General features: G+C 31.4%; 4 protein-coding genes across 6 annotated transcripts; 1 reads left to right on the top strand and 3 right to left on the bottom strand.

The window, feature by feature from the left end:
- Positions 1-2,054: 2,054 nt before the first annotated feature.
- LOC103503568 (uncharacterized) lies at positions 2,055-6,036 on the bottom strand. The gene is made up of 2 exons (XM_008467784.3): positions 5,819-6,036; positions 2,055-2,702 (listed from the first exon to the last, which is right to left on the bottom strand). The coding sequence occupies exons 1-2, from the start codon at positions 5,947-5,949 to the stop codon at positions 2,240-2,242; spliced, it is 594 nt and encodes a 197-aa protein (XP_008466006.1). The 5' UTR covers positions 5,950-6,036; the 3' UTR covers positions 2,055-2,239.
- Positions 6,037-9,668: 3,632 nt separating this feature from the next.
- Positions 9,669-10,749, top strand: LOC103503567 (uncharacterized). 2 transcript variants are annotated; one of them, XM_008467783.2, is made up of 3 exons: positions 9,669-10,096; positions 10,185-10,229; positions 10,325-10,749. In XM_008467783.2, the coding sequence occupies exons 1-3, from the start codon at positions 9,805-9,807 to the stop codon at positions 10,465-10,467; spliced, it is 480 nt and encodes a 159-aa protein (XP_008466005.1). In that variant the 5' UTR covers positions 9,669-9,804; the 3' UTR covers positions 10,468-10,749. The 2 variants fall into 2 exon arrangements, with proteins under 2 accessions (XP_008466005.1, XP_008466004.1); XM_008467782.2 differs by having other exon boundaries at positions 9,708-10,096; positions 10,322-10,749.
- Positions 10,750-14,431: 3,682 nt separating this feature from the next.
- LOC103503566 (protein SAMBA) lies at positions 14,432-16,985 on the bottom strand. Of its 2 annotated transcripts, none has more exons than XM_008467781.3 (3): positions 16,731-16,985; positions 15,498-15,608; positions 14,432-14,935 (listed from the first exon to the last, which is right to left on the bottom strand). In XM_008467781.3, the coding sequence occupies exons 1-3, from the start codon at positions 16,876-16,878 to the stop codon at positions 14,895-14,897; spliced, it is 300 nt and encodes a 99-aa protein (XP_008466003.1). In that variant the 5' UTR covers positions 16,879-16,985; the 3' UTR covers positions 14,432-14,894. The 2 variants fall into 2 exon arrangements, with proteins under 2 accessions (XP_008466003.1, XP_008466002.1); XM_008467780.3 differs by having other exon boundaries at positions 14,432-14,964; positions 16,731-16,973.
- Positions 16,986-18,413: 1,428 nt separating this feature from the next.
- Positions 18,414-22,635, bottom strand: LOC103503565 (uncharacterized). The gene is made up of 7 exons (XM_008467778.3): positions 22,004-22,635; positions 21,723-21,797; positions 21,119-21,635; positions 20,119-20,504; positions 19,751-19,977; positions 19,522-19,669; positions 18,414-18,874 (listed from the first exon to the last, which is right to left on the bottom strand). The coding sequence occupies exons 1-7, from the start codon at positions 22,445-22,447 to the stop codon at positions 18,746-18,748; spliced, it is 1,926 nt and encodes a 641-aa protein (XP_008466000.2). The 5' UTR covers positions 22,448-22,635; the 3' UTR covers positions 18,414-18,745.
- Between the last annotated feature and the right edge of the window lie 1,765 nt (positions 22,636-24,400).

Genomic DNA, 24,400 nt, shown 5'->3' with positions numbered 1-24,400 from the left:
ATGTTAATATCCCCAAACTAAATAAATAGACAAAGACAATACAATTAAAAAAAAAAAAAAACATAGGATTTGATTTTATTTTTCCATGTGAATAATAATCCATATGAATTCTGACTCTTAAACCATAAGTATGTTCTAAAGGTAACATCTTAGACCCCTATACAAGTCAACTATAGGAAAGTTGACCTTTTATTTTTATTTATTCAATTGTTATTAATATTTGGAAAATGTTCTTTCTTTTTCGATATGATAATTACTTATAGGAGATCTTTAAAAATCACTTCTACAAATTAAACTTTTTTCCCATTTCATTGTATAAATGCAATTATAAGCTTTACAAAGTCAATGAATGGAAATGGGGAGTTATAAAAGTGTTTATAGATCAAATTTGTTATATTAAATTAAGAATTGAACAATTAGGCAACACCCAAATAGTTCCAATATGAAATATACACAAATTAAATGAAGTATATTCAATGAATTCCCTCCTAAATAAGTGAAAACTTGAAAACTATTATCCAAATTTGATGATGCCAAAATTCATTCTTACCAATGCAAACTTATGGGAATATATATACTATTAAAGCAACTTCAACAAACCCTAATGACATTTTGGGAAATTCAAGCATTAAAAGTTTGTAGTTAATAATAATATAATTAATAATTTGTTACTCAAATCCATACATTTTTGTTTCCTCTCAATTACATATATATATATATATAAAAGTAGAGTACTTTCATTAGTTATTAATTCTATTAAGTATATGCAATGTTGGGTTGTACTAATTCTTTCCAAATTTGATTGGTAGTTTTAAGAAAGAGGGTGAAATTGAAACTAAAAATAATTTTTCTTTTAACAAGTTTATGAAATGGAGAATCAAATCTTAAACCTCAAGGTTTGGTATAGTAAAAATTCATGTATCACTTAAACTATATATCCGACAAAATTAGAAGTAATGATCAAGGAGATCGTTTAATAAAGACATTTTCTATCGGTGTCTATGATCAATAGAATATGAAATTTTATTATATTTTATAAATATTTTTTCCTCTTTCGTCGTTTACAATAAATTTTATAAATTTGCAATCCAAATTATTTATCGGTTATGATTTAATTAGGAGTTAGGAATGTGTAGAGAGAAATTGCTTTTTTCCTCCTCTTTCAAGTTATGAAAGAAATTTACATATTTTTCATTTTGTATACTTTTGCATTAAAGTCACTAAATTATAATGGAGAATAATCATGATCACATCAATAAATATATAAAACACACACAAATGTACTTAATTGGTGCATTTATACACAAAACATAAAGTAATAAATCTATAGAAATATGCATGAAATGAGAATATATTAATTAATTATTTGAATATATTTTGATTTCTGAAATATTGTTTTGATAAGAAGGAAGGTTGATTTTGATACCATTCATAATTGTTATATCAGATTTGGACTTCATACATCTAATTTTGTTTCCTTATTTTTTTTTGTCGGAAGGATTCAAACCTCTAATATATATTTAATCGAGAATATATATATAAACTAGTTGAGTTGCACATTGATTTCATAAGATGAGGAAGAGATGTTATTTCAATATTTATATGTGGTGTCTCTTCTTGTACCATTTATTACTTGTTTAATTTCGATACATTTTCACACTTCAAATATTGAAAGATCAATAATGTAATTGACGAAAATTAATTTCGATACATTTTCACACTTCAAATATCGAAAGATCAATAATGTAATTAACGAAAATTGCATAATTAAATTTTCATTCATATATTTCATATTTGTATAGATTGACATTTTCAATACATTATAAAAAAAATATATGAAATACAAAAAGTAACCAACAAATTATGATACATATTTCAAAAATATTTTTAAACTTTTAAAATTTTAAACTAACGATCTTAATTTTATAAAAATAATTTTAAATTAAATTATATGTATGTATATATACATTCTTTGTTTCCCCGTAGACATTTTTATGGATTCAAAATTTCCCACCTCCAAAGTTATATTGAAAAAAAAACCTAAAATGTAAGTATTTGAGAATTAAATATTAGCTTTAGAAGTCAATCAAAAGCAAAGAAATGGCTTCCAATGACATGTTCCAAACTTCTCTATTGCATCCAAGCTCAAAACTGGAAACTAAACACTACACGATAGACTGCATTGTAAGTCAAATAATTTTGTCTCCAAGGAGAAGACAACTACAAAACATCTTCTAATCTAATTTTGAACCATCCATTGCATAATATCTTCTCGAATACCATGATCGAATCTTCGTCTTCTGTCATTTGTTTTCAATCCATGAGAGCCACGAATGCTAAATTGTCTGTGTTGAATCACAATCCCAGCTGGCTTTCTCTGCCTCATGATCATTGCAATGGTAGGGAAGAAAGGCTTAGGCCATCTATGTACTGATGAAGTAGAAGACAGATATTGATCGAACTTTTGACCAATCACTGCTCGAGTGCTGGCTCGATGTTTCAAGTAGGAGTTAGAAACCTTCTTTATCATTTTCATGCCTGTATTCATAGTGCCATTGGGATGTTCTTGAGTCTCAGCAGATGGTTTGCTTCGATTAAGCCATCGTGAAATCCAGCTACCAAGATTCCTATCAAATTTTATGTCTTGGCGCTGAATGGTCTGATGAACTTTCACAGTAACGTCAAACACGGCACGGGTTCGTCTGCAGTAAGGAAAAAGAGCTTTCAATTAGCAGTTAAAGAATAACAACTAATTCGTACTAGCAGAAATATAATACTGGTAGTCCTAAAGTTCTTATGGAATTGTGGTTACTTTATGGAGAAGTCAACGCTACAATGTCCTTTCTAAATCAGAATTGGCAAATGCAATGTTCGAAGTTCTTGGACATTGATAGGAAATCAAAGAAATCCCAATATCAAAATGATAAGAAACCCTTGACTCATGAGCATCAGATGTAAAAACAATGTTGAACAACAAGATTAAAAAAACTCAACCCCCACAGTCCCAAAAATAATTGATCTCAACCCTAAGATAAATTAGATTACTGATTACTTAGTCAATTAACCAAGTACCAATCAAAACTTGAAACTTCCATCAAACCGTGATCTTCAAGCACTCTACAAGCAAGATAGAACAATCATCATTTGAATGCTAAAAGTATTCTTGCATTCTATCACAAACACAAATCTTAAGACCTTTCAATGTTTAAAATCCAAAATTCTACATTTCCACATTTTTCATGTCTTGATTCAAATTACATAGCTTCAAAATAAAATCCAACCTTCTAAATTTATGACGATAAATGATAATCAACCATTGTGAGGATGTAACATAAAAATCACATAAAAAGACTTAAAACCTAAAATACGTTACACCATAAATCTATTTTTTTTTTTTAAATCAGCCAACCATATTTTCGTAACCATTGAAGAGTTATGAAGCCCCACTCGAAGCATTTGTTCCATAGATAAAAGTTTCATCTCACTTGACTTCCCTTAATGTAACTTGACAACATGTATGGTTCTTTCTTGACCCTTTCTTCAAGTTCATATATGGCGTTATTGAGATTCTCCCATTCGTATTTTTCAGGTATGGCTTGAGAAGAATCATACGAAGAAGTGGTGGATAGAATGAAGCCATTGCCGAGTGGATCTAGAAATAACTTGAGCCTTCGAAGTTGATCAAACTAATTACCTATTTTGTGATTTTACATTAATTAGGTTCTACCATAAAACTTAAGCAAGTGGGTAGTATCATATTATTAATGACACCCCAGGTCATTACATGGAATTGTCATCTGCAAATACGTTAATTTCAAAGGGAAGAAAAAGAGATAAATATTGATATTTTTATTCTCCATACTTGCAAGAAAATAAAAAGGGAAGGCAAAAAACCAAGGAGCTGACATGTGAACCGACCTGCCAATTAAATTTCCGTATCATCAAATGCTATGCTACTATGTATAATCAATGTTTTAAGAGGTTAATCAAAGGTTTCCTTTTTGTTTTACCACAACTTTCACTAAAAAAAAATGAAAGAATACACGTACATGAAAAAAAACAAGCCCACCACACAAAAGAGCTCCTAATTAAAGGTTTCCTTTTTCAAATAAAATAACAAGAATCATATCTTTCAATTGCCACCCATATTCTTCAATGAAAATTACTAACGCTCACAGGATTGACCCACTTGCTATTTTTTGTTTGTCATAAGCCATGGAGGTATAGGTAGAAAAGGCTTAAATTACTCCTAAGACCTTAACTCATCGTATTACAAGGATAATGTGAGATACGGTATTTTGAGAATAGATAACGAGTTGATATTATCCTTCAAGTTCTATTCACTACCAGTAACGGAGGTGCAACGATTCTAAGCCTCGGCGTGCAACCCCTGCAACCATTTGAGAACATCGTACTAAACACTTCAATCTACAAAGAAACCACGCCATACAATTTTATTTCACCATAAAAACGTAGAAGGAAAATATAAATTGATCGTGAAGTCAAAGATACTGTGAATCTTTTTAAGATGGTAGTCATTGATTAGAAGCACAGCTAATAGCTAACGATGGGTAGAAGCAATCTTAATCCGACAGGAAGTAGGATGCGATAAGCATTTCTCTACACCTGATAGATAGTTTCGTGGTGAAAAGGGTAACACTGCAAACACAACTGAGCAATAAAAATTGAAATTGTCGGGTAGCAGATCTATGTAAAGACAAGAAAAATTAATTAAGTAATGAGTGAAATGCTAGGCATTGCATCAGACAATATGGAAAAATTGGATTCATTGCAGCAATTTGTTCCATTTTCTAGATATTGTTTAGAATTAGAAAAAAAAGACTTCATTATAAAACTATGAAGGAAAAGAAGACCACTACACTACCAACCCCAAAATGTGGCCCAGTGGCAAGGACTCGACATGTTTTGAGATGCCTCTGAAACTTGCGGATCTCTCTTGAGGTTAGAATGTAGAAATTTAGGGGGCATGACTTGCCTTGGGTGGAGTGATCAATGGGGCAATATTTAAATCTTCTATTATAACATTTGAAGTTCTCAGTTATTATAACTCACCTTCAGCTACAGAAAAACTATTTGAAAACCCACATTGCATTGTCTATGGTATTTACTATTTTGTAACCATCTTCTATCCTCTTTTGTAATCCACACTAAATAGTGTGCACCCCACCACAAATTATTGTAAGCCGAACTAAAATGATCTACACCTCAAACACAAACTATAATAACTACCGACTATAATAGCCAACTTTTAACGCCTAAATAACCCTTTAGTAACTTAACCTATTTAGTGATTCCAGACAGGGAAAACCTCCCTAAAGCTTATTGGAGGTGGGTCATGATTGATTATAGTGCAAGGAGTGGGACATCATTAACACCCCATATATCAAAAGAAAAAGAAGACCACTACCTAATCACCATTTCACAGGCCTATTGCCTAACACATGGCCACGAAGAGTATTGCAGAGTCCTAATTCACTTTATTTTCCACAAAATAGCAGTTTACAACCCTCAACCATTGACCACGCACATGTTCCAAACGTTATACTTCAGATACGAACAGTTATGAGATTGAAATTTCCCTAACTTAATCACCCAAAAACTATCGCCTACACTCTAGACTCTACATAAAAAATTCCACCAAAAATGAAATCAAGCAAATGTAAAGTTCATCACCATTGCTACTAGATTGTGTTTAACCAGATATAGAAAATGTAAGCATATGCAATAATGAATCTCAAAATCATGTACAGAACAGAGGGGTTCAGAAGCGTTGAGATTAAACAGAATGGGAAAATACCCGCGAAGAAATTGACGAATCCGAGGGTATTCGGGGGAAACAAGACGTCGTTGAGTTTTGAGAACGAGCTTAAAGGTTCGTTTAAGGCCCAAGAAATAAGTTGTTGCCAATGCAATTTCCCATAACACCATTTTCACTTGCTTTTGCTTCTCTTCTTCTTATCCATCATCTTCACCTCCATCTTCTTCCTCTTCCTCGGTCTAAGCTAACCAAAAATGTTCGCTCCAATGCCAAACTTTTGAAATTGTGTTCAAATGGGCTTTAAAGGCCCAACATACAATAATGGCCCAATTGACCTTCCATGACACAATTGTAGGTGGAGAAAATTACATAAATCACCTCTTAAGTATGTGTTTTTTATTATAATTTAACACAAATTTTTATTATAATTATCATCTTAAATCACCGATTAACGCTAGTAGAGAAAAATTTAATATAATATCAAATATTCGTAGAGAAATTCTAATCTTTTCGGTCGTTTTTTATATAAATAATTTTAAATCTAAATAATTGTGATGGTGTGAGCCACCTAAATTAAACATAAGGGATTGATTACAATAAATCTATGGTATATGATTGATCAAATTAAAAGTTTAAATATGTAATTATAAGAAACTTCATACTATTTAGAAAAGGACATGCAAACAATAAAAACACCTAAATTTAAATTTTAGTGTAGAAGAGTAAAATTGTTGTTGGAATGTGTGTCCATGACTTGTATATATGGATAAGATACATGTAAACAAATACCAACTTTCAAGAATTTTGGATGTTATTGAGTTGATTAGTAGCATGCAATCTACTGGAAGTGTATCTGTGATGAAACTATAGTTAAAGATGGTCTTAGTTGGATGTAAGTTATACGTATCCAATAAGTAGTAATATTTGGAGTTATTTCAAATGCGATAAGAGGATAATAGTTTATGATTTATAGTAAAAAAAACGGTGAATTGGAATAGATAAATGGGATACAATAGTGTTTCAACCTTTTGAACGTTATATCTTAGGCAATGTGACTAAATCATATCATAACAGTGACATAGACATGAACAAAAAATCTTCTTTTCTATTTGGGCTTGTGTCAAGCTTCTTTACAAGTTTTATGCGATTAATGCGTAAGTAATTTGAGTCTTAGATTAAATTGCGTACAAATTCTTTATTTTACATGACCTATCATATTTCTAGGTTTTTAGTCTCGTATTTCTTGGTGGGATCTATTTGTATTATAGTCTTCTCGGCATTAAGACTCCATGAGATTACTAAATTACAAAGACATGACAACTTTTATCTTTAGCTTCAATAAAGAAAATGGCAAGCCAAGTAGAATGAGCTGTAAGCATTGTATAAAACCATATATAATACCCTAGGGTTGCACATTGTTGAACCCCTTAGAATTTAATTCAAAAGCCATTTTTACAATATGGAAGTTCAAATTAAGAATACATAAAATGAGAGCATAACAAAATAAAAATAGTTGTCGAGAACGTGAAATACAAAAATTGTGAGATCTTGAATCAACTTTACACTATATATAGATACTCGTTTTCATAGAGTTGGGTTGATGATATCTAAACCTAAAGTTCTTAAGAGTAACTTTTGTTCTTTAAAAAGTTATAGGTTGAAGGGTGAGATTTCTCCTTTGAAGTACTAGAAATCATGGGTAGTCCTTGATCCTCGAATAAGAGGGGTTTTCTGTCTTTTATAGACTTCAATCGATTAGGAGGAGGACAAAATTGTCGCCTCTAACATTTACTACGCATTTTTGGAGCAAAAGAACAGTCTTGGATAGAAAGAATAACAATTGTGGATGATCGGACAACAATAAGAGAATTAGGATTTTGATGTGCGGTTGCAGTGACTTCGAACAATGTGATCCTTAACATTTTCAAATTAGTCAAAATTTCCACTGCCAAATGTCATAAATTCATCCAAAATCAGTAAAAAAAATCACATTGAAGCGATAAGAAGTTACATAAGATTATTTATCCATTTAAGAATATTAACGAGGCAAAATATGTATAAATGAATTTTTTTTTACTAAATAAAAATGCAAAAATAGCATTATATAAAACAACATACATTTCATGATACACGTATAAACATACATGTATACACAATATCATTAAAGAACCAACCAATCCAAAGTTTTAAGTTAGGTCTAAAAAATTCTCTCAAATTCAACCTAACCTCCGTATACTTTTAAAGTATAATTATAAAATTGGTTTCATTCCAACAAGTAATAACGAATTAAAAAAAAGTAGGCAACATAAGAACTATAGTAAAAATAACGAATCATGATCACATAATTTATTTCTCTAATTTAAGTATATTTTGATAACAAAAGCTTAGCTCAACCGACATCTATGTATATCGAAAACTAAAAGATCTATGATTCAAATCTTTTTTCTTCAACGCTACATTTTTGTTTCGTCTTTGTTTTTACATTTTAAAATATTATAATGTAATCTTAAACTTTTGCATACAAATTTTAAAAGAAAGTATTCCATTTTGTATTGGATGCTCTAACCATTAACATTTCTTCCCCTATAATGATGAAAAAGATTTTAACTTTTACCTCGAGATAACAACGAATTGAGAATTATTTGAAAATTTTAATGAAAGATCACATTTTTATATCAAATGTGTAGTGGGTCCAATCTTATAAAATTTAGGCATATTGCCTTTTGAATCCTATGCTTAATTATAATTCATGTCCAATCAATTTTAAAAGTTTGTTTTAAATATTGTTTTAATTCCAAAATCGAAAATTCTCCCTCTTTCTTTTTCATATGGATTTTGATTTATGTTCTTTATACTTTTCAAATGTTCGTTTTCAATTTTCGAGCCTCTATACTTCAATAAGTGATTATTTTGATCATTTTTAGAAGTATAAAAGTCTAATATAAATATTTGGAAGTATAAAGATCGAGATGTTCAAAACTTCAAAGTAATGATCAAATATATATATGATTTTGAAGGTGTAATAACTAAAACTCATCAAAATAAATAATAGTTAAATCTAAAAGTTTTGATTTTAGTTCAATTGGTTAGAGTATCGTCCAATTCCTAAAGTTTCTTATTTCATCAAAATTTATTTTCTAATAAATGGTGAGGGTTTTAGAAGAAACACGCATATTTAACTCGAGTATAAGAAAACTTACCATAGTAAGAAAGTTACCGATATTTGGTTAGTTCAAATGGCATTTTAACACAATCAATTTTAGACAATGTTTTAAATGTCGATATTGATAAGAATGTTGAAGGTGAACTGATAAAATTTTGACTTTTTTTATTATTAATATAATGTCCATGTAATACTAAAAAAACTATCATTTACATTAATGATATTGATGATATTTTGTTGATATCTATTATATATATTTTGTTAAGTTTACTAAGAGATTATGATAGCGTGTTTTTTTTTATCCATATTCGTGTTGAGGTGTAGGGTTACATCTAAAATAGTATGTTTTTTTGTGTATTGATCATAGAAACATCATGATCTAACGAAACACATATATTTGAACGGATACATACAATTTTGTTGTGTCACAACAAAGTGATATATCGTTTTATATGTGAGTGTTTGGACCATATCGAATATAGTCAGTTTAGTAAATGATCAAACAAAGACCGACTATAAAAAGTACAAACCATTCATTGGTTAGTTGATTTAAGTCAATTTAAGCTTTTAAATTTTCTTAAAAAGGTTGTTCGTTTAGATTTTTTCCAAGATCGAAATCCTCCTTATCTCTTTCTAGCCATTGTCGGCCGACTTGGTTTTTCGGTTTCATTCATATGGATGAATTTAAAATAAAGGGTGAAAATATAAATAATGAGGACAGAGGGAGGGGTCAAATTGTAAAAGTTTAATATGAGGAGGGGCAAATGGAAAAGTCACACTAAAAGGTAATGAGAGGGTACACTAAAAGCCTTTCAGTGAGCAAAATTGCTTCTCTCTGCTTCTCTCTGCTTCTCTCTCTACCATGCAAAGGCAATCTCTAGGCTCACCGGTTTCCAAGCTCCACGGCCATGGCGCCGGAGCAAAGTCCGATGAGGATCCGGCCGACGATCAAAAGCGCAAGAAGCACTCTCCATCTTCTTCCTCAATTCTTAACTACGGCGGACAAGACGACGATAAATCCTCTAAATCTTTCCGATTCTCATTTCCATCGCCTTCTCCTCCGCGCCAAGAGAAGTTAGTTCACGCCATACCTATTCTCACCATTATCTGCTTCCTCATCCTTTACATCTTCTCGCACAGTCCTTCGCAGTCAGGTATATACCTAATTAATTCCTTTCATCGCAATCGACAATCGCTCTCTTTAGTTTCATTAATCTAATCCATCGTCTTTAATCGTTTCAGATTTGGCGCAGTTTCACGGATTCAAGCGTCCTTCACAACAATTAGGTATAATGTAGTAAAGAATTTTCACGAATTTTGATGTATTCTCTGTCTGATTTCTGTAATTGAAACTTTGTATATATTTGTCGTTTTTCTAGCAGAAATCAAAGCCGATGATGGACACGAACTTATTCTACCCAAGAAAGGCAACATTCTAGCGATTCAAAGTTTCCGTAACCTAAAAGAGATTGAAAAATCACACTCTCTTAAATCTCGCCCTCCGCGGAAACTTGCCGATTTCTAAACTCTGCATTTCCCTCTATCTGACCTTCCGGTAAACTCTCACGGACTTCATTTCCACCGTGCGGATTCAGCTGGCGCGTGTGCATCCATAACTTTTTTTTTTTTCCTAAATCTTCTGTACATCAAATAATCCGTCAGATTAAATTGTTCTTTTGTTCCTTTCTTCTTTTGCTTTTACTATATTTTTTGTTCGCCTCTGCATACGCCGGCGGCGCTTATGTAACTTCCGACGAGATACTCTCAATTTAATCTAAACAAAGAATGAGCAAAATTATTATCATTAGATCAGTAAGCAGAATCACCAACCGACGCGCCGTATTCTCGCCGGCTATGGAGCGCGTGAAGGCCGGCGCCGGCGCGGCGGAGATGGAAATGGAATCCAGCTGGTATATATTAAATATTAATCGTTTTATTTTTCGATTTTCCGAATCGGACCGTTAGGGCATTGGGAGAAGGACCAAAGATGCCAGCTGGAAAAACGAAATAGTCGCTGAGGGTATCAGGTTCTTTCTTTCTTTTATATTTATTCTTAGCCCCTCCATCTATTGCTTATTTATTTCATTTATACCCCAAATGCAAATATATTTACTTCTTCTCGACCTCCCTTTATGTTTAAATGTGCTTTTTTTAAGAAAGAAAATGATTATAATAATCATAGGATTACGATAATAAATTTGGATTGAGTTATTTGCCAGATAACATAAGGTTGTAAGAAAGTAAAAGAGATAATAAGATAAGATTATTTCCTAATCTTTTTCTTCCTGCAATCCCACTCCAAGCATACTCATAGTATTTACGTTAATGGAAATAATTATTGGTTGTTTTAGTGTTAGATCCGTGAATCTTATGGAAATGTTGCAATCAAATTTGTTTGTCGGTAGATAGGACTTTTTTTAAAAAAAAATATATAGATATTATTTTTGTTGTATGATTAAAGGGGGGGGGGGGCCGATTTCATAAATGGTAGGAGTACTTTAAATTTTAAATCACTCGTTTGTCTTATCCACTTAATAAAAATAAAATAAGATATGATTGCAACAAAATCAAAGAAATATAGGTTTCTTTTTACATGATAATATAATCTAACCTCTTTGTTTTTTTTAAAAAATACGTATATTTGCAAAATATCACAATTTATTCTAAAGATATAGTAAAGTATCACAATCTATTTTTGATGAATTACGAGAATATTATTTGTATTTATAGTGTATCTTGGTTTATCATGATGTTATATTTATATATATTTAGAAGTTTTGTTATTTATAGCAATTTTCTTTTATTCAATCTAAATGAGATAGGGATATTAGAGTAGAACGTTGCATGAAGATAATTTTTTGTTATTTGTGAATACTCGAACTAAAATTGACTAATCTAATGCAAAATCTAACTGGTATTTAGATTAGATGTCAATGGAACTTGAAGCAGGTGGACACCTAATGGATTGAATTGATAATTTCTTAACTTTTTAACAAAATCATATTGGGAATGTGACTAAAGCCACACATCAATTAAATAAGGAGATAAACATAGATGTAAAAGTAAGAGCAATTATCTCCATTGGTATGGTATTTTCTGAGATGAAATCAAAGCCAAGAAAGTTTATGTTTGTATACTAATTCCCGTTTTCACAATTTAACCTATTTGACTTAGCTCTTTTGTTTTAGTTGGTTTGTGATAATGTATACCTAAAAACGCTATCAAAAAGTTTTAACCGTTCAACATTACAAAAGGTAAAAATAATAAGAAAACAATAAGAAGAAATAGAAAAGACAAATTGGTGACTTACACTTTAGGAAGAAGTCAATATGATAACTGGGTCCTTCAATTTGTGTTCGGCAAGTAAACATATATTAATATATATATATATATATATATGGATATGTACCCTTTTGAAATTCATATTTAAAATGAGTGAGTGAAAACTTGTCCACTAAAAAATCCCACTTCTTTTTCTCGCTGACATTTTCCTCACTAAAAACTTCTTCCACGTGGTAACAAAAATTTAAAATAGTTTACCCCTATTTTGGAAGTTTGACTTTAAATCTAAAATAAGTTAATGTATTATATTTGGTTATTTATTAAAATAAAAATCATTTTTTTTGCATTGAGAGTACATAAATACATCAAATTCACATCTAAATTAGAAGGATCTCGAAAACATGCTTTACAAAACTTAAAAGAATTCAAAGTCACTATTACTTACACCAACGAGGTACTTATTCTTTTCGATGATTCAATCACAGAAACTCCAGAAAAGGTTAAAGTAAGTTTAGCTTGGAGCAATCTTATATTAAGTGATATCATAGAAATTTGTTAAGAAGATGATAAAAAAAGACTAATCTAACTAGAGATAAAGATATTCCCTTATATGTTCAAATGTTCAAAAGATTCAATAAATTTAGTTAAGTTACAAATTCTGTTTGCGTGAATTTTTAAGGTGTGCCCAATGTATTCCTAAACTTTGTTGAGTATTCAATTCATCTTTGAATTTTTCAAGTTTAATTTATTTAAACATATAAAAAAAATTCACAACTTTTATTAAACACGTGATCCAATTTCATCCTAAAACAAAGAAATAACCACAACTTCTGAATTTCACGAATGAATACTTTTTTTTTTAAAAAAAAAAAAGAAAATCACTTGATTGGAAATTTAAAGACTCGTAACTATTAGCACTTAACAAATTTTCTTGATACGGAAATATTGTAAAATTAGTGAAAGTATACATAAACTTACTTAAAGATGAATGAATACAATAAAAGATAATTAATGAACAATAAAAGTCTTTCTTCTTTAGAAAGAGAAAAAGAAGAAGATAATCTTTTATAAAAGAAGAAAAAAGGTACTAATATATTTATTATTGTATGGTGTATGTAATTAAATAAACACATAGATATAGAGAAGAGGACAACCTAGGCAACTATTATTATTATTATTATTAAATCTTAAACCCTATGATTTGGAAAAAGAATTTAAGATTTATTTTTCTAAAAAGTTAGAATAGAGTTTCTATGAAGTTTGATCTTCAATAGTTTAACGAAGGTTTTACAGAAGTTTTACTCATGATAATTTTGGTAAACTAAAGGACTAAACTAAAATTCTAAATTATATAATATATATATATATATATATATTGACTTTTAACTATTTTCTATATTACAGAAATCAAATTTAAACAAAGCAAATTGATATGAAAGAGAAGAAAAAACTTTGATATTATTTTAAAAAGAAGAGTATAGGAAAAGGAAAGGGGAATTAAAAATAAAATGTGAAGTGTTGGGGTAAGGAATTGATGGAGTGGGTACGGCCCACGTGGCATGATGTGATTTCTTTCCTAATGCTTTGGATATTGATGATTAGGTTTCTTTGTGGGTCCGACATCTATTCCTTACGTGGAACCTTTAACGCTTTTCGGTGGGGTTCCCTTTCCTTTATTTTTCTATACTCTCACTCACTCACTCCCTCCTCCCCCATTGATGGTTTGTACTACCCAAGTTTAAATTTTTAAATGTTCTACAACTTGTGAATGATTTAAATAGGCAAAGGCAGAACCCATTATGTGTGAATGTACGTTACCTTAACTCGAGATCATTCTGTGTCTATTCTTTGATTTTACAGATATCGAGCACAATTCAAGTCCAGCACTTAATACCAATCTTAGGACAAAACGAGCTTTAACTAATTGGTGGTTTAGGGTGTCAACTAGTGCAAGAAAGTTTAAATGGAGCAAAGAAGGCACAGCGTCGTGGCACTGTAAGATAAAATGGTGAGAATCCGTCCATAGCCTTCAGCACAGCGACGCTACAAAGGTTTTTTCGACCTACGCTGCGGTGTGATTTAATATTAATGCCCTTGGGAAGAACTCCTGGTTATTAATATTTCTTAAAAGTAATGAAAAAGCCTCAAGGCCCGGACTTAGAGACTTCACAAAAGGCACGAGATCCTGGGACATATAGATAGATAACTTTATAAAATACCACAAGAATTTCCATTAAATTTCAATTAAGGTACAGATCTCCACGAGCCTACTATGAGATATTTTATGAACTATCGTCCATTATGGGATGCCAACTGCACTGGATCCATATTTCTGATGGATGAATTAAATCATTTCATCAATGTTAATAATCTATTTGATTGACTTTTTAAGTGCTTAAAAAAACATTTTCTTCACTCGGAATTTTTTTTTAAGCACTTGATAAGTCAATTCAAACAAGAGGCTAGAAGTGTTTCACGTAATTCTATGTTTGCAAGGTTTCATTTGGACAAGTATTTATTAGCAAACTCTTTACATCTACAAAAAAAAAAAAAAAAAAACTAGACTGAAAAAGAGGAATTGATTACTTGATTGAATAAATGAAACCTTATTGTCGCAGCACAATCACAAGATTTCTCCAAGATGAAGATCATTCTCATCAATCTGATCCATTACCTTCTTTTCTCTTGTGTCTTTTTGAGGAAAGCGCCACCTGATAGGGAATTGCATGGCAATTAGCACCTTGAAAGCGCAAAAATTGAGTAGTCAAGAAAATGGCAGCAGAATTTGCATAAATAGCACAAAAACTACACAGTTTTATTCAAGTCGTTCTTCAGAGAAAAGTTGGCAATAACGAACAATTGAAACTGAACGTCCATAACAAGACCTCTTACACACAACATCAAGGAAATATCTCATATTTCAAGATGAAGTCTTCACATACTGCAAGTGCAACTAGTCCAAAACTTGAAATTATTGTTAACTGAAAACGAAAAAAAGATCCCATATTCACAGTAGAGCATAATTTAGGAATCGGTTGGTTCAACTTCTTAGATCATTCTTTCAAGCAATCTTCCGATGTCAGGTAATACCCTTTTTGTAAAATATGCACAGTCTTGCAACACTCATCCAAAGACAAATACATGAACGTTTTCTACTTTAGATATGAATTCAAAGGACAGACTATGCTTATCGTGTCCGGATGTGTACAAGTTTACATTGTTACATTAGTATGAGAATGTGGAATGTAGAAGTCAGATACTTGAATAGCTGACCTTGTCGTGACATAAGGTTGATACGGGAGCGAGGACCTTCAAACATCCAGTTATCATCATCTAGGGATTTGACCTCCTTATTCAGTGCAGCCATTATATTAGATTTAAGAGCTGCAACCAACAGAAAACACAAACCTTAAGAGAAAGTGCTTCATTCATTAACCAATATGCGTAGGATGCAAAAAGACATTACAATGGTTCCATTCAAATTCTAATCCCCTATCCCTTTCTTAATTAACAAACGCTCAAACATAACACAAGTGGGAAACATCCAAACATTTCAACAAAGCATCTACATTAATCTCTCCAGAAAGGAGTAAGAGTCCAAGAAACAATGAAAACCCAATATATAAGAAGCACAAACACTTGAGTTTGGCCAAAATGTCCATACTGATTACTTGTAAACTTTGAGACTTGTTGAGCATGTTTTGGATACTTGTGAATGCAACAGAGCGGTAGACATCAGTTGTACAAAGTCAGAGTAGGTCCAATCTTTTTAATAAACATCCATCATTTACTTGTTAAGTATACTCAATAGACACGAAATTTTGAGATTGAAATAAATCGAACTAACTCTCTAAGCATATCAATGCATAAACTCAACTATGAATTTCCTTCTAAAAAGATTATATATATTTTGAAAATTTACAATATAATAAACATTTTCTCGTAGGGTCTGAGTGCTAGATCATAAAAAGAAAATAATGTCTTGTCGTATATGTAAAATGGATCATCTACTCCTTAACTCTTTTAGTAAATTCACCGTCTTTCATACAAAATGGAAAAGATTCATCAAAGAATAATCCCATTTAGAGTACATAAAATCCTTTTTCTTCTTGGCCAGGGGAGAGACTATCTAATTACTCACCACAAAAAGACGTGTTAGATTAGATATTGGCTTATCAATGATTATTTAAATTACCATCTCAAGAATTCTCTCTAGAAAAAGTTCCACTCCCTGCTCTGTTGTTAGTAGTAACCGCATCATTCATTGCGAGGTTAGCCAAAATGCTAAGAAGGAAATTTGCCCCTCTTAAATCCTTTTCTTAGCTTGTAATAAACTCAAAAAGATATACATTCAAGTTCTTTAGCCCTGGTTTACTTCTAATTCCACCCACTCCATAAAATTTTAAAATTAGTATGAAAATTTATGTGGTAGCATTTCGTCAGTTTATCGGTTCCACAGCAATCAAATCAAAGCCTCGAAGGAGATTGTGAAAAAAGGAAACTAACCGGTCATGGCCTCGTCCTTGCGCTCTGGTACGGAAATTAAATTAGAGGGAAAGCGAAAATCGTCAAGCGACAGTGCGGCGTTAGTGCTACACCTTCCGGCAACCGCCGTGGTGGAAGCGGAAGAATTGGCCGGGGACGGTGTATTCATTCGATTCAGCAAAATGGAGAAGATTAGGGTTTTTAATTTTTTGCTCTCAGTTGGAAAAAAGTTCAGATACTTTGTGACAATTTCCCAAAATTTGTGAGGTCAAAGAGGTAAATGTTGTGGTCTTAATTATAATATTGACAAAATGTCAAATGTCAAATGTTTATAAGAAAATTTTAAAAAATAATTAATTTAATAAATATCCTAACACTATTTAAATTTGCTAAAATGTTAATGCTTTATAATTTATTATTTAAGTTTGTTAAAATGTTAATGCTCTATAAATTTTATAGTTACTATTTATTTTCGCTCCGTTTTAACGTAATACGATTGAAATATTATAGATAAAATATGGTAGAAAATATCGATAAAAATCTATTGTCATGATTAGTAATCATAGAAGGATAATCGTATTCCCTTCTTCAATGATCACAAATTGTCTGGTACAATTGTATTCGATTCACTTTATATCTTTTTAAATACTTTTTAACGAATAAAATAAAAGTTATTGTAGTACATAATACTTTCAAAATTGGAAATTAAGTCATTACTATTATTCAAATTTTAAAATTTGCCGCTAAATAATATAAATTGCAGTGATTAAAGTATGTGAATTCATATTTTGTCATTTGAACTTTTCTAAAGGTAGAATCTAAGTAAATCCATTTATTTCAAGAAATATCACATTTGCCCAATTAACTCAAGAATAATAGTTTCGTTAAGACTATATTTAATTTAATTTTTAAAAATATAAACTTTGTTAGTTTAATGTTATTAATAGAATTTTTAGTTTACTAACACCTCAAACATATGTTGTTAGAAAAATAAACTTTGTTAATTTAAGATAAAGTACACAAACTCCTCGAAAAGTTTATTAATAACCAATCTTTTAGTTTAAGATTGAAATTTCAACACTTAGTACGCATACAAATTCAAAATAAAATTAAAAATTTAAGGTAATATTTTGATAACTTAACAAGTTTAGAATTACAATTTGATTTTCTTTTCTAATATTTATATCAATTCCTCAAATTTGTTATTAGCAGTTAGCCAAAAATATTGATACCACTTTTAAGTTACTATCCAAATAAAATTAATGCATGGAATATATGAACTAATGTTCTCTTCTAAATTTCTACTCTCATGGTTCGAAACGACTTTTACCCCTAAGTACATTAATTAAAAAAAAAACGCAAGTTGGTAGGTTATAATAATCTATGTTTGAGATGTATACTATTTTAATCTAAATGAGAAATAGTAAACTAACAAAGAAAGAGAAAGAGAGAATAAGTATTAAATAAAAACATGATAACAATAGTAAACATAGACACGGTAAGAAAAAGAGATTTAAAATACTATACTACAATTGTTCGTAGGTTAAAATATTTTGAAACACCGATCTTTATCGACAGAGCCCCAAACGTGAAGAGAGTTGTAATAGCTCACCTCGCGAACTTCAAGTCGGTGGCTTGAACACCCCAAAATGACAAATTTTGAAAGATTGAACTAATCCTTTTATGGACATAATTCATAAAAGATAAATAAAAATATGGACCATAGCAGCCAGCATGGGTATATTATTAGAAAAGGCCTATAGTTCTATTACATTTACATGAGCATACTATCTAAAACATTTTTGTGTGTGTGATTTCACTAGATAATACAGATAGAATATTATCCTAAGATCAATTAAAATATAACTCACATTGTCTCTCAATAGAAAAGTGAAGTGAAAGAGAGGGAAAGAAAGCAAGGAAAAGAGGAAGTGGAAGAAGAAAATAACATATTGTACAAAATTGTAAATGGCCATTACCTTTTATTTTGTTGAATACAAATATGTATAAGCATATGGAAGTGTGTAGAAGTAAAATCAACCCACTGTGTGTTGTTTGCATCCTTTGGGCCCATAATGTTGGGAGCTGCGTTTCACAGCTTTTCTACATAAATAGCAGTAGTGGATTTGACATGACCAACAACGTATGTGATTGTTATTCCCAACCTGTTCATCCATTAGGCAGCAAGAAGCAGAAGAATGCAGTTAAAAGAACCCCAGGTTTTGGTAGTACTAGATATTGAGAATTATCTTATTGAAAAAATCAAGAGAAGCTCATGTTCATTCATGGGTGAAATCATTACTTGATTTAAAACTTGATGTGACGCTTGCCAAAGCTATTTGTAGAGATTGAATATATCGGAAAAGGGAAACTAAGTTGAAAAATATCATATGTAAAATGATAGAATAATTGGGAGCCAAATAGCTGAAAATGCTCAATTGGAAGATAAAGAAGAAAACATAATGGTTTGTGGCAAAAAGATTCTATTTTTCCCCTCGATAACACTCTGAATGATGGGTTTATTGTGCCTATCAGAAAAGAAACTATGAACCCTAATAGGGAATCTAAGTTGAAAACCATCATTAAGGAAAGCGCCAATACTATCTCAAATGGTAAAGATTCGGGGCTATACTAACAAGAAATCCTAGATTGACTAGATGGGCGATGATAGGGCAAAACTTTTATATTATGAACAGTTTTCCGTTCAGAATGCGTTATTTTCTTTGTATAGTTCAGTCGGTTTTGCAGTAACACACGAAACTACCTAAACATACACCATATCCATTAGTAAATGCGTCCTACTTCTGCTCACCTTGGCATTAAGTTGACCACAATTAGGACATGGATGACCATTTTCAGGAAAAAGTTCAGCTTGAATCTGGCCCAATACCTGCCGTGCATTCATGCGCTCTTCCCACTGTTGAATGGCTTCTTGCGGGAACAATTCACATGATCCCTCCCTTCATTTAAGATGAGCGAGTCAATTTATTTATCTTTGAAAGAAATCAGCACTAAACTAATACTCGCTCACACTAACAAACCTGAAATGGTCATATCCATCAATTGCCTTGCTACAGCGGTAACAGAAATACTGTCCACAGTTATTGCAAACCATCTTATTGCAACCCTCGGTCCGTGATATTGCCATTTTACAAGATGGGCATTGCTTGGCATCACGAAGTATTTCCTTGACACTAATAAGCTCATTTATCATCTCACGCTCCTTTCTTCTTTGTTCGCTGCCTAACTGAGATGAATTTTGACGCTCCTGAAAAAGATTTAAGAATAATAAATTAATGAGGCTAAGGAATGGAAAAGGTTTATCACTTCTAAGGATAAGTGCTAATGAATATCTCCCACAAAACAGAAAAATTGCACATGGATTGAGTGGACTTGGTACTTAGCTAACCTCAAGAAGACGAAGCTTCATTTCTGGAGTCATACATTCAATTCCGACATGACGTCGCTCGCTACAGAGTGTACAAAAACTGAAGTAACACTTAGAGCATTGGGCATCATGATCGACATCCTCTAGGCAGGGTGTTTCACACCTTGGGCAATAGACAACATCTGACATCGATTCCAGTGTTTTCGTGAGCATCATGGATTCCCATCTTTCGAACTCCTCATCGCCAAGCAATTGCTTCAGAAGACCAGGAGGAACCATAACATCACATTTGGCATCTGGGCAATTGAGTTTGCTTACTGTGCCTTCCTTGACATGCATGCTCGAGTATGTCTCCATGCACTTCCAGCAAAAGTAATGTTTACATGGCAATTTAACAAACTTCGTACCTGATTATGTCCAACCAACAAATGAAGAAGCTGGAGTTAAAAGTTCACATCTAATGGTAAGAGTTCTACATAGAGTCTGAAAAGAGTAAAATTGATGGCATTGCCATTTATTTCTCTAATATCAAAACATCACTCATGGAAATTCACCCCGAAACAAATACAACCTTTTTTTTTAATGCAGTCACAAAGTGATTATGTAAAGAAAATTGACGCCCATCTGCATGATTTTGATCAGATTCCATTAATAAATAGGCCAAGGCATTTTCAATTCCTAAGGAGGCAGATATTGCAGTTTTGACTAACAATAGAACCTCTTCTTAAAGTGGGATAGTCAGTCAAATTGTATAACAGATAATTTCTCTTCTTTACAATTGCAAATCTCTCCAGAGTCCACCCTCAGAGGGAGAAAGGCAAACCCAAAGCTAGTAACTAACACCATTTCCCAAAATCTTTCGTGTTATTCTTTTATGCAATCTGACATTAGAAGCTTGGACGAAATTAATATGTTACAAATGATTGTTATTAAGACAATTCTCGTTGATGCATACATATAGAAGTAGGAGTTGGAGAACAATAGCATCTTATTCTTATATTGAGCCAGTGATGGAGCTTACCTGCAAACTGACTTAAACAGATGCAGCACTCTTGCAAATTCATGCAGAATTCCTCATCACGTCTCTGATTGTCATAATTTATAATAGCAGGAATATCAACTTCTGGAGAAACACTTCCTGAAACTGCCCGAGTATCTCCTGAATGTCCCTTATCGTACGGACCAAGCATAATCTCTTTATCTAACTGAAGATAAGCCAGAGATGAAATTTGTAGCCATTCTACCCATTGATATACAACTTCCTGGCCCACTTGTTCACTCCATATCCCATCCAACACAGAGCAAAGCCTAGAAATTCTAGCAGAGTCCAACCACCGAATAGAGATTGTATAATATGGAGGAAGATGACTAGGATACGATTTTGGTAATAAACAAGTCAAAACAATGGGGTTAAGATACTTGACATTGAAAGAACAGGAGAATTCATCTGAATTAGGACTTTTGATCTCAAGGGAACTAGATGAATTAAGCTTTGCAGTTATAGTAATATCGCCAGGATTCTCAATGTGTATGAAAATCTGCAGAATAATAGCATAGTTTGACGTCCAAATTCCAAAGAATTGTGTACGTAACAATAACTATAAATTTATTGGATAGTTGTGAACCTGGAAACGGCGCTGCCCTTTATATTCATCGAGGATATAGACATTTTCTCCATATATGGACTCCAAAGCCAGCAACTATAGAAGATTTGCCAATAAAACAGTAAATAAGACGCCATTACTTCCATAACATGATGAGAAACAGTTCAAAATTGGACATGAAAAACAAATATTTAGAACAAAAATGAATTGGTAGCAAATTGCAACACATAACGTATATGAACAAACTTCAACTGAAAGTGACAACAGTCAATTCCGCTTTCATATCATTGACAATTCGATACCTCATCTTCCTGCAACTGATCATTAATACTGAGCTGCTCCTCCGACAACACCGGCTCCTCGGAACTCCGCTGCAGCATCTCTAACCTACTATAAACATCATCCGCAGCCTCAGCTGAGGAAGAATTTCCAGGTGTCTGTTGTTTAACCTCACAGTTAGGTTTCGCAACATCGAAGTCCACAGGCTTTTCGTCGAAAGTGAAAGATTCTATTCCATCGGCCAGAGAAGTGACCTCCGGTTTGTGGACAGGTTGGGGACGGGGGCGGCGGGGATGGCGATGCTCGTAACTGAAATTACGACCGGTAGGAGGAGGATTAGAGAGGTGGGAGGGTTGTGAGGCGGAAGAAGAAGCGTGATTGTGTGAATGATTCGTGTGTTTGGCAACCCAAACCTCTTGGTTTCGATTGTGATCAGTCCACCGGCCTCCTCTTCCGGACTTTCTCATGACGAATTTTCCGGCAGAGGAATGGAGGATTGAAATTTGAAGTGTGAAAGCTTTGATTGATTGTTATTTAGATTTACGCGGACGGCGGCAAATCAGAATCACATGGTCAGAGCAAGTAAGATTTCAAGAAAAACCAAATTTTGAACGAGAAAACCAAATGTGTGTAATTATAGCGTTAATCCTCCCCCGATTTTATCTTCCAAATACTTCTTTATAAATGGTGTTCTTGTAGCTACTTGGTCCAATAGTTTGGGCCAGGCTCGAAAGAAGCACGATCCATATAAAATTTGGGCCTTACACAACCTAACCCAAATAGTCTCATTCAAGGCCCAAAAAGATTATCTAAATTGAAGAAATACCAAAAACTACTATAAATAGATAAATGGTTAAGAAGTGATTATAAACTAATCCTTTTGTGTGTTCGGTCAAATAGAGTATGATTAGATCTATTAAAATCACACCCTTCATTTTTCAAAACATTTTTTAAAAATTAGTTATTTACTTGTTTTAGATTCTTATAAAAACAGATGCAATTTAATGCAATTTAAGTTTTTAATTTTATCGTTTAAAGATAAGATAGATTCGTTTAAAACAATTATTTAATAATTATTAATTATATATAAAAGATAATTTGGTATTTTATTTATAAAAAAAATACCAATAACTAATTTGTTAAAAAAAAAATCGAAATTAAATACACACTCCATACTTTAGCTAATTTTATATAAACACTAGTTATCAATAATTATTTTAAAAGCTATATTATTCTCAAACGGAGCCTTATATTTATTAAAACCATTATCGCTTTCATTTGAAATTATAGAAACCAACCATATACTTATTTATTTTTTACATGAATTTTTTATTACTTATGGTATGATAAAACCATTTAATTAGTCTAGGCACCTTCAATAACAACTCAATTTATTAATAATCAATTAAGTATATTCGATAAATTGAATAATAATGAATTATATATTATGTAATTATTGAATACCATAATAAATTCAGAGTTAATATACATTCATGTTTTAATGATATCAAGAAGTTTTTGGTTTAATTTAAATATCCCTTCTTCTATTTTCACAAAAAAAAAAAAAAAAATCATTTATTTTCAAACACAAACTAAATTATTTATTTATTTTAAATTTAATATTTATATGAAATATAGGATTCAAATCTTTAATCTTTTAATCGAAACTATATAATTTCTTTTTTCTGAGTTATATTTATAATACAATTTAAAACTCAACTTCAATATCATCATATAATTTCTCATAATTCATTACTTTTGGGAAAAGAATATTGTAAATTACTAAAAAGAGAATAAGAAAATTTAAATTATTTAAAGAGAGGTATGATGGGTGAGACAATATTGCAAGTTGTCAGTACTATACATGTTGGAAATATCTTGCAAAGTTTCATAACATAATGTATATATATATATATATATATATCAACAATACCAGTAATCAACTTTTAGAAAAGCCAAAATAAATGAAACATTAAATTCACTCACCTTAAGGTGCAAAAGTTGATGGAACTAAAATAAATAAAACTAACATTTAAACTAGGTTTATGTCATGTTTTTTACGACTAATTTTTATGTAAAATATAAACATATTTACACCCATTTATTGTATATATAGATTAGTTAAAATTATAATATGGTTTATGTATAGAGTTTGAGTCTCGTTTTGTCGTCCATGCATGTACTACGTACTATAGATTATTATTCATTCTCATGCATATATAATATGTAAAATACTTATAGTGTTTCCTATGTTGTAGAGAAACGTTAAAGAAAATATATTTTGATTCTTTACTATTAGAAAAGGGAGAAATTAATTAAGAAGAGGATAAAGAAGAACCGAATATATGTATCATTAAAAAAATAATATTAATATAAAAAGTCAAGAAGGTTGTCATTTTTTAATATTAAAATTAATTCCA

Source organism: Cucumis melo, chromosome 4, assembly GCF_025177605.1.
Source record: "Cucumis melo cultivar AY chromosome 4, USDA_Cmelo_AY_1.0, whole genome shotgun sequence".
NCBI lineage: Eukaryota > Viridiplantae > Streptophyta > Magnoliopsida > Cucurbitales > Cucurbitaceae > Cucumis > Cucumis melo.
The sequence above is the reverse complement of the archived record's forward strand: the minus strand, read 5'-3'. Positions and strand labels throughout refer to the sequence as shown.